At 32.5% G+C, this 19257-nt stretch overlaps 1 protein-coding gene and 1 long non-coding RNA gene across 2 annotated transcripts in view; one reads left to right on the forward strand and one right to left on the reverse strand.

Annotated features, from left to right (window-relative positions):
* Positions 1-9864, forward strand: part of LOC140432669 (DNA topoisomerase 1-like) — a 45769-nt gene extending 35905 nt beyond the window's left edge. Inside the window, exons 7-8 of the mRNA XM_072520714.1 lie at positions 6725-6946; positions 9560-9864. Of these exons, the coding sequence (XP_072376815.1) occupies positions 6725-6946; positions 9560-9799 (462 nt within the window). The 3' untranslated portion in view covers positions 9800-9864. The remainder of the gene's footprint in view (positions 1-6724; positions 6947-9559) is intronic.
* Positions 9865-14824: 4960 nt separating this feature from the next.
* On the reverse strand, positions 14825-15439 carry LOC140441545 (uncharacterized). The gene is made up of 3 exons (XR_011951012.1): positions 15380-15439; positions 15001-15174; positions 14825-14902 (listed from the first exon to the last, which is right to left on the reverse strand). It is a non-coding gene; the product is annotated as an uncharacterized lncRNA (long non-coding RNA).
* Between the last annotated feature and the right edge of the window lie 3818 nt (positions 15440-19257).

The following is a 19257-nucleotide window of genomic DNA, read 5'->3' on the forward strand; positions in this document are numbered from 1 at the left end:
TCGCCGATGTTAGTTACTGAAAATCTTTCATTCATCTCGGTCTCCATATTTTTATTTTCGTCTTCATATTTATCAGTGTCGTCTGTTGCTGCTTGTTCTACTTCTCTTTGAGGTTTCTTTTTATACAGCACGTCTAATACAGCCAAATGAATTCCATGTGCATAGCACAGTTGTTGATAGCTAGGCATGAGATTGCCAACTTTCACCATAACGGATGCCCCGTCGGTTGTGATACCAATGGTGTCGGATTCAACCACTAAACCAAAAATTTTTAAACGTTCTGCCACTAATTCAATGCAGTGTTCGGCGGTGCACGAGCTGTGAATTCTGATCAAACCTAGATTAAAATGTTCTGCATTGTGCAAGTTGAGAATTAGTCAAATTACTTACCATTCAGTTTCCAAACAACACACACAGCAGTACAGCAGATTAAGAGAGGTACTTATTAGGCGTGAAAACACTTTTACAGGCGAGAACAGAAAGTCAACTAAAAAATAGACAAATGGAAGAGGTCTAAGCTAAGAGTCAATGGGTAGGCGTAGGCGGGGCAATCGAGAGAGAGGGCGACGCGATGTTGCAGTTCAATCGCACTTGTGGCACGTTCTACCACCTAGCGCGATAGGATGGCAAGTTGGCGACTTACGGCTTTGAATAAAGAGGCTAATGAAGACACAAAGTAACTTATTTCGAATTTGACACGTTGGCGGATCCGCGCTACTGGATCCAGCATGCTTTGCTGGATCCAGTATATAAAAAAACTCTGTACCAGCTGGATTGCTGGATCCAGCAACTGCAAGCTCTATTCGTGTTCAAGTGACACTAGATATAAAGTTGTATATCGATTTATCTCCCCGAGGAAAAAATTTCCGGGAGATCAGTGGAATAGGTAGCTCCTATTTGTTTTTAGTGGTAGTAAGGAATTACTTAGATCTATAGCTATACCTAAATGATAACGATTTATGTAAACGAGGGAGACAACTTCAATATGAGTGCCGATGTTAAGAAGGTGTTTCTAATGGGAAACATGAATAAAAAGTAATTTAATACGACTCTACAAAAGGGAGACATAGTTTTGTTAATAGATTAGTGAAAACTGGCAAATATTAGTATAGAGGGAGTACAGACTATGACTGGATTGATTTTACAACGACAAAAAATAAAATTTGTTTAATTTATTAATGTTTGTATTTTTCTGTGTGGAAATTGAAACATCAATAAACTTATTTTAAACTTCAATTGTGGCTTATCCCTATTAAAATAGTAATTGCTCTATCTTGAATTTGTGTTGGATTTTTTGAAAAGCGCGGCTGAATTACTCTAGTCGGAACGAAAAGTACTCTTTTTTTACAACACTCTTGTTTTAACAAATTTTCAACAATTTTGTTTGCTAAAAATTTTGTTAAAATCTTTAACTTGGCTCGTAAAAGATTGGTTAATTTCCGTCCTTGATGTTTTTAATTAACGTAACAGTGATTTAAAAAAAGGGGCTATGTTGGCTCCAAAAAATCCATTTTTTGAAAAGCGCGGCTGAATTACTCTAGTCGGAACGAAAAGTACTCTTTTTTACAACACTCTTGTTTTAACAAATTTTCAAAAATTTTGTTTGCTAAAAATTTTGTTAAAATCTTTAACTTGTCTCGTAAAAGATTGGTTAATTTCCGTCCTTGATGTTTTTAATTAACGTAACAGTGATTTAAAAAAAAGGGGCTATGTTGGCTTTTAAAGGTCGTACTACCTCTTTTTTTTTAATTGTGTTCTTTAACCAGCTTTACGAATATTTCTTGCGATTTAATTTGAACTAAATTCTACGGAGTCATTGTAAATGTTTGAAAGCTTAAAAAATGTTATTTATTATTAAATCATTTTGTGAACTGGCCAGAGAAATGGAACTGACAGAAAACATTCACTGAAAAGAAATAGATTGAGTAGATTTAAAAATTAAATTATGCGAAGAAAAATTTATTACAAAATTAAAAAAAAATATATATGTATATTAATGATCCTTCTGAGGTTTTCTCATAACACAAAAATATTTTTAAATCTTTAACTTAAGAAAGTTCGATAATGCCTTTATTTAGCAATTAATCTTAAAAAATTGTCTCCACTTTGATTTTTCAATTGAATCATTTCAACTGTACAGCCACTCCCATTGGCTAAAATGGGAAACTTTCTCTTCCATATACAGTTTTTTACATATCTGGAATTCATTATATAAATTTTCAGGATGTCTTGGTGAATTGTTTTAGTGAACTCGATCTGAATGTGAATTTAAAATCTTATCAATAATATAGAATTATCCATACCTGGTTCAAAAAAAAATATTACTAAGTATATAAAACATATCCAGGGAGTATCACAAAATTATCAGAATTTAAAATCAATCTTTGACGTATTTAGAGCATTTATTGTAAATTTTGAGAATTTCATGATACAACCTTGATATGATTTGGATACTTAATGATTTATAACTCTTTTTTTTGCAAGTTGCTGTTTTTGAGAATGATGAGTACTATATCCATACTATTCCATACTTTTCATTTTGCAATCTTATAATACTTGGCAATTTAAAGAAAACCATCCTTTCCTGTTTCAGAAATCTTCTTTATTCAATAGCACCCATATCTCTTGGAAAATGTTGATTAATACATTTTTAAACTTTCACGATGATAAAGACATTTACTTCAATTTAATAACTGGACCAATTAAAATATAGTAATAAAGAAAAAGGAAGAAGACTTTTATCATCTTTTATTAACAAATATTTACTATACATTCTCAAATCATTAAATAAATAATATTTGAATTATAAGGTGTAAGAAAGGAAAAAGTAAACAATTTAAAAAAAAACTACAGTTTCTTGCCTCGAAATTGTATGTTTTTCCTAAAAAAAAAATACATAATCTTATTTTCTGTCTTTTATTATTTAATAATAAACTCACCTATTTTCCATAACCATTAGTAACCAAAGTAAAGATGCAAGTTCAATAATCAAAAACAAAATAATTATTATCCCTAATTCGCGCCAAATCTACACAGGTTGGTGACACTGAATTCATGTAGAATAAATGAGAAAAATGGGACGTATTTTGTTTCATCAATTTCTTCACGAATTTATTCACAGCAAAATTGGATGTTAAATTGTGCTTTACACACGTCAAATTTGACCTTGAAGCGACTTCATGAAGTTCTTCGTGAATTTGTTGTTGGTGTAAAGTCCGCATTAGTTTGTAACATTTTTTTTGTGATTAAAATATTAAATTATTGTTAATTCTTTTACCCCCGTGCTGATACGCTCATGGTCGGTTTAACAGAGGCAAAATTTTTATTGAAACTATCGACTACCTCAAAGACCGGGTTCCTTTATGATAAATTTGGCAAATATCATCGGAGGCACGTTGTAATGTTTTCTTTCTATAATAACCTAATCCAAAGGATTTTAATTTTCTCATGTCCAATTGCTGGTACCGTTGTTTAACTCGAAACTTTCGGAATTTTTACCTTCTTAAAAATACTACAGGCTGATCTGTCGTTTTTGAGGGGGAGATATCCCACCTTTCTTTGGTAGTTTGGTAAATTTTTGCAGAAGGGAGACCACTTCTGAGTGGGCACTCGTTGAGAAAAGCCTTACTTCTCGTGGGGCGCTTCGCTCATATTATCGTCTCTGTGTTACCTTCTCTGTGCATTTTCTTTCTAAATGTGTATACACTTGTATATTTGAGTTTGTTGATCTAATATCATATTAGATTAAATATTGGTATAGAGTACCTTTAATTTAAATTAACTTCAGTGCTTGATACAAGTAAAGTATTATAGTAAAGTAAATTACCTTCAGTGAATTAGTGTAGCAGTCATCAGGAATTACTGTAAGTTACCATAATCTTAGTATCTCCACTTATCTGGGCGAATAATATGGTATGGTATCATATTTTTTTTCAATCATCTGGGCGAATTTAAGTTCATCCATGTCTTCACCTGTAGTTGAGAGTAACTACTGATTCTTGCATTCAATTTAAAGAACAGTCAATATTTTCTTACGAACTTTCCATCAGCTACTAAGAAATTTCAATAAATAATAATTACGAACGTTTAGTTCCCAATCATTAAATAACAGTGCGAGATAGATGTGAACTTAACCAAGTGCGGTTTGGTTAAATTTTTATTTCGGTAACCTTTTTGTATTCTTGTAAATTTAGATTTGATTAATTTTTGTTATTTGCTATAATTGTTATACATTTTTAACCCAGTGTCTCGAGATATGCCATTAAACAGCAAAGAGAGACCTTCTTTAATCAACTTTGGTTGAATTTTTTTCTTACTCACTATCAGGCTCTCTTCGCTGATAATTGAACCTGTGCATTATTATATTGTTGTATTTGTAAAGGTACTTATTATTCATATTACTGCTTATTTTTATGTGTACACCACCATTTCATAATTGATAATGTATTTTTATTACTTGTATGTACATTCAGCTACCGACATCATTGTGTTGTCGAATATATTGTTTTTGTTTTATGTATGTATTTTATTTGTCGACTCCTAACAAGTTTCCTGATATAATAATAACTCTGAATATTTGCTTTTTACCTTTAAATATTACTATACCTTTGACCAGTAAAAAGATCAGGCCGATTAAGTTTCGTAGGAAAGTAGGTGGACAGAGTCCACCTAATATGTTTATTATTTGTTTATGTATTGTGTTGACCAAATTTATTTACTAATTAACTATTGGTATCTTTCCTTCGATTTGGTCTCAGAACCAAAATATCTTTCTTTATCTCTTTTCTTTTCTAAGGTTTCTTAATTTTCTCCTTAAACCCCAAAAAATTGAGTGGTGCCCTGTTTCTATCTTATCGTATCTTTGGTAATTTTAGCCATCTATCTTTTTATTTATTTCTGTATCTTTTCTAATATCTCTTACTCTATCTTTACTTATTTCGTCTGTTGGATCCATTCCCGGTTCCAAAAGCTAGTTTCGAACCCACGACTCGCTCTCCACCAACCATCTGGCTGCCGTCCGCAGTGACCTTTCTAGCACCATCCAAAAAAGGTTTCCGAGGTTACAAGTTTTCTCCAATAATATACACTCGCGATCATAAAATCTGGGTCACCTTGAAAATCACCGATATTTCATTTTTAACGAGCTTTATCGTAAATAATAATAACACAAATACAAACTAATGCATGTTTCTGAGAATTGTTGCGGTTTCCTTTGTAACAAAGAATTCCAATAGTGCCAATTTCGGAGTAAAGTGCACACTTCCCAAAATGAACGCTACCTGTAACTCCGCTTGTTTTAAATGTCTCGTTTGTGCTTCGACTTTTTGTTCAAATGCAACGGACAAACGTTTATTGTTGCCACCATTAGTGTTTATTAGTGCCATTATTAGTGTTTATTTTTTGACAAAAATGCCTTTGACTGTTGAAACGGCACAAATTGTTGCACTTGTGGAAGACGGTCACACTCAACTGCAAGTCGCAATAACTGTTGGTGTAAGCCTTTCTACGGTTCAACGAGTGCTTCAGCGCTTTCAAGAGGCAAGTTTGCTAACCAGGCGACCTGACTCTGGACGAAGAACAATGACCACGGCACTAGATGACCGTTTCCTTGTATTTCAGTCTTTACTAAACCTGACCTCAACAGCGGTTATGCATCAAAATCGTCTAGAGGAAGTATGAAATCGCAATTTTAGTGTTGCAACAGTCAGAAGAAGACTTCGTTCTTCTTGACTATCTTCTCGGGTAATGGCTAGAAGACCGCCACTTCGCCGGGTGCCTCGAGTTGCACGACTAGCTTTTGCTCGACAATACGCGCGTTGGGGAATTAACGATTGTAGCAAAGTGTTATTCTCAGATGAAACCCGTTTCTGCCTAATTGGATCCGATGGACGTGTAAGAGTTTGGAGGAATATCGGTGAACGATTTTCACAAGCTTGCATTGCTCCAAGAATGCCATTTGGTGGAGGCTCGGTCATGGCTTGGGGAGGTATATCTTCCGACTTCCACACAGAATTACCCTTCATCACGAAGGTACATTACTGCACCTAATTGCACGAAGGTACATTACGAAGATTCCGGAAGAACATGTTATGCCCAACATGGCAGGGCTTGGAGAAAACGCCGTTTTTATGCAGGACAACGTGCGATCGCACGTTGCCAGGATCAGTATGTAATGCTTGAACGAAGTTGGAATTACGAGGGTAGCCTGGCCAGCTAGGTCTCCGGACCTGAATCCCATTGAACATCTCTGGGACGATTTGAAAAAACGTATTCAAACCCATGCACTCCTCCTAACAACGCAGAGGAGCTTAAGGATCTGTTAGTGAGTAAGTGGAATAACATACCACAACATGTAATCCGGAGAAAAATTGAGAGTATGCCCCGTCGTCTGCAAGAGGTTATTAGAGCAAGGGGAGGCAATACACGATATTGGTCATTGAAATTTTACTGATTTTTTACCACGTTCTGTATTTTCCATATTTTTTCGTATGTCTGTTTTATCAACAATTTGATTTGTTTTCTGTTTTTTTCAATAAAAACAATAAAAAACCATTTTTTTTTCTTTTAAAACAAACATTGATGACAAATAAAAAATACATTAGCCAAAAAAAGGTTATTACTGCACCAGAGGCAAAAATATTGAAGAAACTTGAAATTTTCAAGATGACCCGGATTTTATGATCGCGAGTGTATAAGTTTATTTAATATATACTTTTTGTTTTAGGTATTCCGTACGTATAATGCTTCATTTACACTACAAGAACAATTAGATGAATTAACAAAAGAAAACGACACAGAAGCTAATAAAATTTTGGCCTACAAACAAGCCAATACCAAAGTTGCTATTCTATGTAACCATCGGCTGTCCTTGCCAAAAGGTCACGAAAAATCTATGGGGAAATCAAAAAAGAAAGTTGATCAAAACCAGAATAATGCAGAAAGACAGGTTCATTTGTTTTATTATTTATTGTGTGGGTAATTATTAGAGACATTATTTACGTTTTCTTTCTACATCTTGATTTTTTTAACACTATTGTGCTTTTTAATTTTATTTATTTTTTAACTTTTTTATTTTTAGTTAATTCAGTGGCGGCTCGTATCACTTTAAGAAGGTAGTGCCAGAATTCGGCCAACTGAATAAATTTTTAGTGACGGGTTCATGATATTGTCAAAAAAGGTATAAAAAAGAATATTTATCAAATACTTTTATCTTATATATGTATCTACTATTTCTAGGGTGCCAAGAAATTGACTAAACTTTTATCAAAACAGTTTCGTAAATTAATTAATAATAAAAAAAACATTATTATGTTTGTTAAACATTGTTATTACATTATTATTCTCTCTTTTTTGGTTGAAAAGTTTTCAATGACGTTATTATTAAAATTGTCAATGCCATTTACAAAATTTTTTCTGCAAATAGCTTACCTAAAGCACAAAGTCGTTCTTCCTTCATGGTATTTCTAAGGAATGTTTTAATTCGTTTTAGCATCGAATAACAACGTTCTGCTTCAGATGTTGACATAAAAATGGTAATTAATATACTTAAAAATTTAATAGTTTTTTTTTTAAATGCACATTTTAAACATTCATCATTTAATAAAACTGAGAGCAGAGCAGCTCCAGAGGTACTACTTAATTCGTCTCGCTGATACAGTACTTGTAATTCAGTTTTAAGCCGAGTTTTGTTTAAAAATAAAAATTATCTGCATGTTTCATAAAGAAATGATTCGAGGAACTGATGCTAATAAGCAGAAAACTTCTCCGACATAAATAAATTACAGGCAACTAAATGTCCGGAGAAGGCAAACCTTGTTTTTATTTGTAACAAAACTGCATCGCATATCTCTAAGGCTTTCCGTTTTCTGCTGGGCCTATCCTCTTCAACTCGCCAAATTACAATCTCCAAAGAGCAGGCCCAAGAAGCGAAAGGTTGGTAATTCTCGTGACAACAAGTACGATGAAGGTGTCAGGGGCCAAATTCGTAGAATAGTTTATCAATTTTTTCGTGACAACATACCACCAAAAATAAACACCATATTAGCTGTTCTAAATGTCGAAGAAACTTTGCCTCATCGCTTGCTGAGTGATATGAATTTTGTGTTTAGAAAACGTGGCAGAAATTCAATTTTGATTGAAAAACCAGAAATCATCTCTTGGCGTCAACGTTATTTACGCGCAATTCGTAAATATCGTACAGAAGGATACAACATAGTATATTTGGATGAATCATGGGTAAATATCGGGCACAGAGTGAAAAAAGAATGGGTTGATGAAACAATTACATCTCATCGCGATGCTTTTGTTCGTGGTCTGACAACAGGATTAAAAGCTCCAACAGCTCGTGGTGCACGGTTCGTTTTATTGCACGCAGGATCTACCAGTGGATTTGTTGATCAGAGCTTACGTTTTTGGTAAAGAAAAAAATACTCAGGACTACCACGACGAAATGGATGGAACAAAAGAGTTTTTTAAGATATTAATTTGATTTATTGTCAATAAATAAATTAAACGTATGAGATAACAAAATATTATTTTAGATAATAAACACAATAGCAGCAAGTGAAGGCGTAAGAAATAGATAAGATCTACTAAAACTTCCATCTCGAGATCCCGTGCCTAGTATCTCGGCTAGTATCATTTAAACGTATTACTAAATATATCATATAGCTCTATCTCTGTCACTCACATAGGATGCTCGTAAAATCTATCTCTTTTTATACCATTATGATATTTGCACCAGCAGATTATCCGGTCCGCAGTGGGTTGCTAGCATCGGTTGTGAGAATTGTATTGTGCACACAGTTGCCAGATTTCATATAATTTATGAAGATAAAAAGAAATACACATAAAATAATTAACAGGCATTAAGATGTTTTAAATATAAAAAAATATGTTTCTGCATAGTTAGCAAGGTAGTGCCATGGCTCTATGGCATCTCACGGGCCGCCACTGGGTTAACCTATTTTTTGTTTTTACTTTTCCTTTATTTTTTATTATGTTCATATAACTCATTCTACTTTCTTCTTCAGTATTCTGTTTCCCCTTTATTTACACTTTGAGTCATTTGCGATTTTATTTTTTACTTAATTTATTTTTTATTTGTATTTGCATTATTCATTCTATTCTATTCATTCCCTTGCTCTTTTGTATCTCTTTCCTAGTACCACGTTTATATCCGTCTTTCTTAATTTGATCTATTTCTTTAATTATTTTATTTTAAATCATTATGCTTTTCTTCTTGCTTCGTTTTTTATATTTGTTCTTTTTTTAATCTTTAATATTAAATATTTAAAGAAAATTGTGTTTTCTCTTTATATTATTTTTAAAGGTTATTATATTAGCACTCTATTTTTCGTTGGCTCTGTTAAATTCTTTGCTAATTTGTCTTTCTACTTTCTGTCTTTAGTCTTTCACCTTTCTTGCTTTATTTGTTTTTAATTCTTTCATTAAATCAAATATAATTTTTTATTTAACAATTTATATTTTGCTTGCTTTGCTTGCTTTCTTTACGTTTTCTCTTTCCTACATTTTTTAATATTTTTTATTTTCTCTTTAGGATCTAAGCTTAGATACCGAAAGTCTCACGGATACAAAAATCTCTTTAGTAGCTTCGAAGTTATACTATTTGGATCCTAGAATTACTGTTGCCTGGTGCAAGAAGTACAACGTTCCTATCGAGAAGATTTACAACAAAACCCAAAGGGAGAAGTTTGCATGGGCCATTAATAGTACGGGACCAGACTATCGCTTCGAATTAATAGACAACTTGAAGTCTCTCGGACGACAGATTGAATAATTTTAAAGCATCATAACTTGTATCTATTTTTATTAGCAAAGACAATTACATACTTCATTAGATAATTCTTCTCTATCCATTTATTACCCATGAATAGTACAAAAGGAGCAAAAAAAGGTCTTAAGTTGTATCATTTTCTGGTTATAAACAATTTAAAACTGAAATAAGAACGAAAAATGACGATTTTCAAGGCTTAAAAACAAAGTATTTTGGACTTATTTCATTTTGAAACACTGTTTTTTAGTTGTTAATGAAGCCCGATCGCCCTTTCCGATAACAAACCTTCCTCATTAACAAATATAAAAAAATATATTTTTAGAACAAAACATGGCAAACATTTTTATCGGAACCTGATAGAAGAAGGTTTAAACTTGAATTTATGTACTTAACGATTACAAACATAATATTTTTACTTGTCTTTTTGAGCCTTAAAAATCGTAAGTTTTCGTTTTTTCAGTATTAAATTGTTTATAACTCGAAAACCATCAACATGATAAAAAAATTACAAAATCCTTTTATGTTTCGAATGAAAATATACAATAATATCTGCCCGGGTCAACATTTTTTTTACAAAGTTTGTAACAAATAAAAAGTCATTTTTGAAGTTATACTTCTATATGCGCGCTCTACGTTGGAAATTTGTACGGGAGTGAATCGGTGAAATCATTACATATGTAAGATAATGATTAAGAGAGAGACAGAAGATATAATTTCTCTCTCTTCCTCTCTTGAGAATAAAAATGTTCCTTTTGTATATATTATATATATATATATCCTTATATATATATATATATATATATATATATATATATATATATATATATATATATATATATATATATATATATATATACATATATATTGTTGTGAGTTAATTCTAATTTAATGTTCTTATTTTAATTTATTAAAAAGCACGATAATTTATAACAATTTATTTAACTAACAATACATAATTTATATAGACGAACGTAACATTTAAATCGCGGGCGCGAATCTTCTTTATTAACTGTTCCTCCATATAAAATGTTTCGTTTATATACAAAAACTGCCGTTATCTCGAAAAGTCGACAATCCTCTCGACTAGACTGATCGGCGAAAACGGTAAGGGCAAACTGGATTTCCCATCGACTCGCCTCGAACTTTGTTTTTATAACATCGTGTGTCAGGTATTCATGACCTAGAAAATACTCGAATAAATAAGGATATTAGTAATAAACATGTTTACCGTTTTTGGGTTAGAATTTATGGTGTATATATATATATATATATATAATATTTATTAATATTATTATTTATGTGATATGTTTTTTATTATTTATTAAAAATGTTTATAATTATTTTAGTCTTTTGTATTTCAAAATAATAATCTCAATAAGTCACTGTATGACCGAGAACTGTCAATTTTGAAATACGTTTATGTCATGTCTAATTGGCAAATATTTTACGTGTTTCGTTTATACGCTGGTGTATGTGAGTTCGAATCCCAATATGAATTTCCTTTTTTATTTTTGAAACATTTATAAACCCCACGTTAATTTTATTAAATATATGTAATATACGCAAATATGCTAAATTTTAAAATAAAATGAAAATTTACAACGTAATCTGAGTTGTTGGTTTTTGAAATTATACTTCTATAAGCGCGTTCGACTTAGGAAATTTGCACGGGAGTGAATCGGAAATTTGCACGGGAGTAACAAGCCTCGTTAGGCATGTTAAATTATAAATTAAAACTTGTAAATATCTCAAGAAAGTTCAAATGTGTACGTATATACACAACAAACAACAATTAAATATTGTATTTGTCAATGTACAATGATAAAGTTGGAGTTTGTTTTAAAAGTGTCTTCAATGTCGTTAAAGAGTATAAAAGTGCCCACACATTATCTGCACCAAAAACAAATCAAAATGCTAATGAAGTTACTATAATTGACAAATTTTAAGAGAACCATGTTTTACAAACTCTTACGAAAATTAAATTTTAAATTTCAAAAACGTGAAAGAAACAGTTTGCTATTCGACAGAAATAAAATTGTGATATGGCAAAGAGATTATCTGCATAAGATAAGACAATATAGAGCTGAAAATAGAACAATTTATTACGTGGACCAAACATGGATAAATACTGGCCATACAAAATCAAAAGTTTGGGTGGATGCTTCTGTGACTTCTGCAAGACGTGCATTTTTGGATGGGCTGTCGACAGGCTTAAAAAATCCCTCAGGTAATACAAATTAAAATAAACTTTGATTTTTTTTATTATTATCTTTATTATCACTTTTAGGTAAAATATTGATAATCTGTCACATCGGAAGCGAGAATGGTTTTGTTCCAGATGCACTGTGGGCTTTTGAATAGAGCAAAAGTGGAGACTGCCAGGAGGAGACGGATGGGAAGTCGTTTGAAAGTTGGCTACAGAAGATTTTACCAACACTGGAAAAAATTGCCGTAATTGTGATGGACAATGCCCCTTACCATTCCAGAAAATTGGAAAAAATTCTTACTTTGTTGGTCGTTTACTGTCATTTTTGATCACTCAGATAGATCGGTTATCACGTTTTTCTACTTTTGCCTGGGTTTGAAAGAATATGATTTTTTTTCTTTTTATAATTGTATGTATTGTCCGTCGTGATATTTTTAATGCAGCAGCTACTCTCTTAAATAAAAAATTGTTCCATGATGTATTTTGATAAAAAACATACATTTCGATATATTACCTGTTAAACAGAAGAACATGGTTTCAAAGACCTTCCATTCATTTTTTCTATTTCAAAGTACACCAACAAATTTAACACGTTGTTATACTTGAGAATTAATGGTTTACCAGGCATAATCTAAAAATAAAACTCTTGAAAATAGTTTTTATTTCTCCGCTGGCGTGGTTTTAGCCATATTTAAATAAATAAATGTCAATTTAGAGTTTAGAATTAATATTCAATGACGTATAATAAATAGACTAAGCCACCGAACAACACTAAGCAGTCCCGTATTCTCCCTATAAATATAATCGGGTGTCCTAAAGATCTCCGCTCAAGGTATGTTTACCAGAACAGCGGCGTGCTCATTTCTATTTTAATGACAATAATTATTTTTTTAATTAAAATTAAATATTTATGAATTTTTTTTTGTGTTCTCGTCTACAAGAGAAAAAATTATTTTTATAATGTTTGTAAAATACATTACCTAAATTTTAATCATTTTAACAACAGGATATATTGAAGTTTTGCCTAAAGATTAAAAATTCTCATTTTTTAAATTGTATTAAGGACTATTGATTATTATTTAGTGTGAAGGAAATCTTGATAAATAAATCTAATCAGGTTTGCATTTTTATGCAAACCTGATGTTTAAGTGTTGCGTATTCAATCTTAGTAAAACATGTAGGAGTAATATTAGATAAGCAGCTTACATGTAACGCCCAGTTGGAAAGAATACCCTACAAAGCAAAGGTTTCCCTTTCTACATGTCAAAGAGTAAAATTTGGGGTTTGAAACCCAAACCGATGTACTGGCTATATATGACTAGTCAGATCTATGATTACGTATGGCGCACTCATATGGTAGTTTAAATAACAACAAAAGACCACTTAATAGAAGCTGAATAAGCTTCAAAGACAAGCATGCTTAATCATAACACGAGCAATGTTGACTACCCTAACTGCCTCATGGAGGTCATGCTTGATCTCTCTTCATTACATATATGGATGGAGAAGGATGTGAAGATAGGAGCATACAGAAGGTGGATAAGATGTCAGGAAGCAGGGCAAAAGGTTATCTGGATCAAATCTGGAGAGATAATTAAAAATTACCTAGATTTGGAAATAGTACCAGATGCAATGCAACCTAAATATAATTTTGAAAAATCGTTTACCATCCTCTTTATAGGAAGGTACAAATAGGAGTTAAATAAAATCAATGCATTGGCCATTGATAAATTGTTGGCAGCACCATCAAAAGTTAATGAATAGACTTTTATGCCTGAATTATAAATAAAATTTAAGCAAAGATTTACTAAGGATGCTTTTTCTTATCATCAAAAACTCTCAATTAAAAAATATGCAACTGGCACTTTAAAATTGTCATTTAAGGCTACTAACATAAACACCAGTGCCTCTCATGCTTCTGGTATATTATCAGATTCTATATCTGTACCAAAATCTACAGAGCCAATAAATTTTTTCCCATCCCATTTTACTAGCTTACGAATAGACATTTCGTTCAGCACTAAGTTACACACAAGTGTTACAAGTGTTTTATTTTGCTTCCCTGCTTCTTCAATTTTGTTTTTCAAAGCATTTAAAGCTTCTTTGGAAAATCCGGGTGCGCCATCAACAGTTTGGTACCATTTTGTTATGGTTGATGGATGTGGTAATGAATTATTAAAAGCTCTTCTTACAAAATCATAGGCTTTTGCTGAATACAATTTAAAGCCAGTGCAAATGACCTTAATTCTGGAGAATATTTGGCACCCTTTGAAAATCGTTGAAACAATGCTTTGGCTGATTCTGGTAAAGAGGCCTAAAACAATAAAAAATACAAAAATAAAAGAATATAATAATAATTTAATTTTGTTCTTTATGGAATATGTGAAAGAAAACTTACCAACAACACAGATTCAGCATTTTCTGTAACATACAGTTTTTCTTTTAATGATTGTACCAATCCGTTTAATGTTGTTGCTTGTCGTTTTCATCTTTTAGTAGATTTTCTTAGGGTGTCAATTTGTTTCTTTTTTTTTGCTATATAAATGTTTACTGATTAGATGTATCTTTTTCTTTTTCTTGGACAGTCTAAGTCCGACATGGAAAAATCCCCCATATAATGCTTCCTAAAAATAAAAAGATTTAATGAAAGAAAAATTGCTTATTTAAGGATATAATAATGCAAATGAAAAATTAAATGAATATTGCCTCTTGTTATTTTTTTTAGCTATTAATTCTCTATCTGCAGCATGCCCTTCAATATTTTCCTTGCCTAAGAGTTCCTCAGTTTCTGAGACAGACAAAGTTAGTTTACTGCTAGCCGTTCGAAATTTAAATTGTGGGTGTCTGATGGACTAGGGAGAGCTTTAGTTCCTACCACCTCTTTAACGTCTTTAGAAGACCTGTATGCAAAGAGAAAACAATATAGAAGAAACAATAAACAGAAAATTTATATAAATAATAAATACCAATGTAAAAATTTAATAAAAACATTACCCACCTTGGTATAGCTAATGGTTTTGCATTTTCTTTTAGACGAACAAAGCTAGATTTCATGATAACATCATTTGGATCAAAATGATCACAACAAATACGTGACCATCTGGAAAGCTTGTTCTTATTTAATTGTAAAATGTATATCCAAATTTCCTGTTTTTCTTCGTCAAAAGGAAATCTATGAAAAAAAAAATTAGTAAGAAAATATATATTTAAATGATTTTAATAAAAAAAAGACAAAAAGTTTAATGGAAATTGTTATTATTCAGTATAATGCATAATAATTTATTTATTTATTAAATAAATAACAACTAAACGCCTCCACTGGCTATCAAAACATAACCTAATATATTTATAAAACATACATATAAAAAATAACTTACTTGAAAAGTGATAACGTTTCGCTCTTCGAACTTCAGCGACCACAAACAAGATACCTAAATAGCATTTTACTAAAATAGTAAGTAAATGACTCTCAAAAATTTTATATAAAATTTGCTTGTCACAAAAAATATGTAAACACAATTTCATATCAAAACAATAAACAATAACAAAGGTATTTCATGTTGCGGACACTTTTTAAAGCGTTCACGGAGTATATATTATTATACGTCATTGATTATATTATTCGTCAACAGCTATTAAATAAATTCCTACCCTAATAAATCGAACATAATTTACACAAGTAACGATTAGTCGTTAGAACAACTGTTTGTTAAAAATTTGTATATTCAAATTAAGAAAAAAGATTGAATATTTAAATGACAGGAAAATAATTTATAAAATCATTATAAACGCTGCCAAAACAAAACTTATAATTCTCAGTAGGTGAATCAATGAACCGACCATCGTCCTATGGTTGTCTGTGTTCGATGTATGCTGTTGTGTATTAACGCGGTTTGAGTTTATCGAATTATAGTTTCTGTGAGTAGGAAGGAGACGTAATATAAAAATAATTCGTGAATAATGTTATACTTGTGCAATGATCCAGCGGATGGAGCGTTTTTAAGTCACTCGATTAAAAATACTTTCTACTTAAAATTATTTTTCAATAAACTGCACTTTTATAGACTTTCGTAAAGAACCCGTTCAGCTAAAACTCGTTATCTATCTACTACTCCCAGTTCTAAAAGTCCACAACTTTTAATCACTCAGCATCACTTACCTCCTTCACTTATTTACTGACGACGTTTCCAGACAACAAAAGTTTCTGGTTGTTTTTTAATTTCTTTTCATCTTTTAACGTTTCTCTTGTTCCGGATAGAAAACCGTTTTATTGTCATGTTTTTCGTTTCGGAGATTCTACAGCGATAGTAGTGTTTGTTTACTTTGTGAAGACAAGAAGTACAATCAAATCTCTTGATAGTTGTGTTTGTAATAGATTATACTCTCAGTACGAAATAATTGTCAGTGAAGTCACTCGTAGTTGGTGGAGACTTACGGTGTGTTAGGTGACAGTCGGGTGGTTTCAGTGCAGTGTAAATATGTAAGAGAATTATATTTTGACACAATTGAAATAAAGGCTCAGCAATAAATGATATTATGAGCGTTTTTTATTTAATCACGAAAAAAAATATATATACATCGAGAGGATAAAATCTTACCCACCTGTCAACACAAAAGCATTTTGATGAACTCCAGCAGGTCGTAGTTGCACTTTTTAAATTTTTGTTGGTGACCATAACGACAGTACCGGAATTCAAACAAAGGGAACTATCTACGATAATAAAAGTAGATTCCTGCCTTTGTCGATGACGCAGTGCTAATAGCAACAATAAAAAGGCAATTACTGGGATATTACTACCGCTAAGAAAAAGTACAGAATTTGCACGGCAACAGATGTTATTTCTGGCTCAACTTCCTTCTTATATTCTCAATTATATCTAGAAATACAAAAGTAAAACTCTACAAAACAATAATATGCCTAGTTCTAACATACGGTTCAGAGTTCTGGACTCTAATAAAAAGTAATGAAAACATGTTAGGATGTTTCGAAAGAAAAGTATTAGGTCCAATCTATGGTTAATGACAATGGAGTGTGGAGAAGACGATACAACTTCGATCTTTATAGAATATACCAGGAACCTGATATCGTAAAACATATTAAGATAGGACGTCTGAGGTAAGAGCATGTAATGCGGATGAAACAAAATGACCCAGCTAGAACAACACTCCTTGATAGACCCATTGGTCAGAGAAGAAGAGGAAGGCCCAGAATAAGGTTCATTGATGAAGAACATCGATGAAGACATGAGAAATATGGAAATACGTGATTGGCGGAGGAAAATGATGGATAAGGACGACTAGAGAGAAATTCTTGAGGACGCTAGGACCCATACAGGGTTGTAAAGCCCGAATGATGATGATGATAATTAGAGCTCGGGAAATATGCACTTAAAAAACCCTAAAATATGCATGCAAATATGCACAAAAAACAGTTGAAATATCCACTAAAATATGTTTTTTATGCTTTTATGCATTTAATGCATATAAATAAAAAACGCAGTAATACACTCGCGATCATAAAATCCGGGTCACCTTGAAATTTCAAGTTTCTTGAATATTTTTGCTCTGGTGCAGTAATAACCTTTTTTTTAAGCTAATGTATTTTTTATTTGTCATCAATGTTTGTTTTGAAAAAAAAAACGGTTTTTTATTGTTTTTATTGAAAAAGCAGAACCAAACCCAATTGTTGAAACAGACTTACGAAAGAAAAAATGAAAAATGCACAACGTGGTAAAACATCAGTGGAATTTCAATGACTAATATCGTGTATTGCCTCCCCTTGCTCTAATAACCTCTTGCAGACGACGGAACATATTCTCAATTTTTTTCCGGATTACATGTTGAGGTATGTTATTCCACTCTCTCAATAACAAATCCTTAAGCTTCTGTGCGTTGTTAGGAGGAAGTGTATGAGTTTGAATACGTTTTTTCAAATCGTACCAGAGATGTTTGATGGGATTCAGGTCCGGAGACCTAGCTGGCCAGGGTAACCTCGTAATTCTAACCTCGTCCAAGTATTGCATACTGATCCTGGCAACGTGCGGTCGCGCGTTGTCCTGTATAAAAACAGCGTCTTCTCCAACCCCTGCCATGGTGGGCATAACATGTTCTTCCAGAATCTCCGTAATGTATCTGCGTGCAGTTAAGGACCCATTTTCGATGAAGGGTAATTCTGTGCGGAAGTCGGAAGATACACCTCCCCAAGCCATGACCGAGCCTCCACCAAATGGCATTCTTGGAGCAATGCAAGCTTGTGAAAATCGTTCACCGGCTCTCCTCCAAACTCTTACACGTCCATTGGATCCAGTTAGGAAGAAACGGGATTCATCTGAGTATAACACTTTGCTCCAATCATTAATTCCCCAATGCGCATATTGTTGAGCAAAAGCTAGTCGTGCAACTCGATGCGTCCGGCCAAGTGGCGGTCCTGTAGCCATTACCGGAGAAGATAGTCCAAAAGAATAAAGTCTTCTCCGGACTGTTGCAACGCTAACATTGCAATTTCGTACTTCCTGTAGGCAATTTCGATGCATAACCGCAGTTAAGGTCCAGTTTCGTAAAGCCTGAAACACAAGAAAACGGTCATCTCGTGCCGCGGTCGTTCTTCTTCGTCCAGAGCCAGGTCGTCTGGTTAGCAAACTCGTCTCCTGAAAGCGTTGAAGCACTCGTTGAACCGTAGAAAGGCTTACGCCAACAGTTCTTGCGACTTGCCGTTGAGTCTTCCACAAACGCAACAATGCGAGCCGTTTCAACAACAGTCAAGGCATTTTTAGCAAAAAATAAACAATAATAAACACTAATAATGGCACTAATGAACACTAATGGCGGCAATAATAAACGTTTGTTTGTGGCGTTTGAACAGATAGTCAAAGCACAAATGCGATTTAAAACAAGCGGCAGTTACAGGTACCATTCATTTTGGGAAGTGTACAGTTTTCCGCTCAATCGGCATTATTGGAATTCTTTGTTACAAAGGAAACCGCTAAGCTGACAACAATTCTCAGAAACATGCATTAGTTTGTATTTGTGTTATTATTATTTACGATAAAGCTCGTTAAAAATGAAATAACGGCGATTTTCAAGATGACCCGGATTTTATGATCGCGAGTGTACTTGTATTGAAGGTATTTAATTGATTGTATGCAAAAGTCACAAAAAATATTTATTGAAATTTGTATTATCTACATCATTATATTCATTTATTCTTATTCATCATCATTATCATCATTCTTTATTATACTATTATTACAGTTAA

This window comes from Diabrotica undecimpunctata, chromosome 1 (genome assembly GCF_040954645.1).
Source record: "Diabrotica undecimpunctata isolate CICGRU chromosome 1, icDiaUnde3, whole genome shotgun sequence".
Taxonomy (NCBI): Eukaryota; Metazoa; Arthropoda; class Insecta; order Coleoptera; family Chrysomelidae; genus Diabrotica; species Diabrotica undecimpunctata.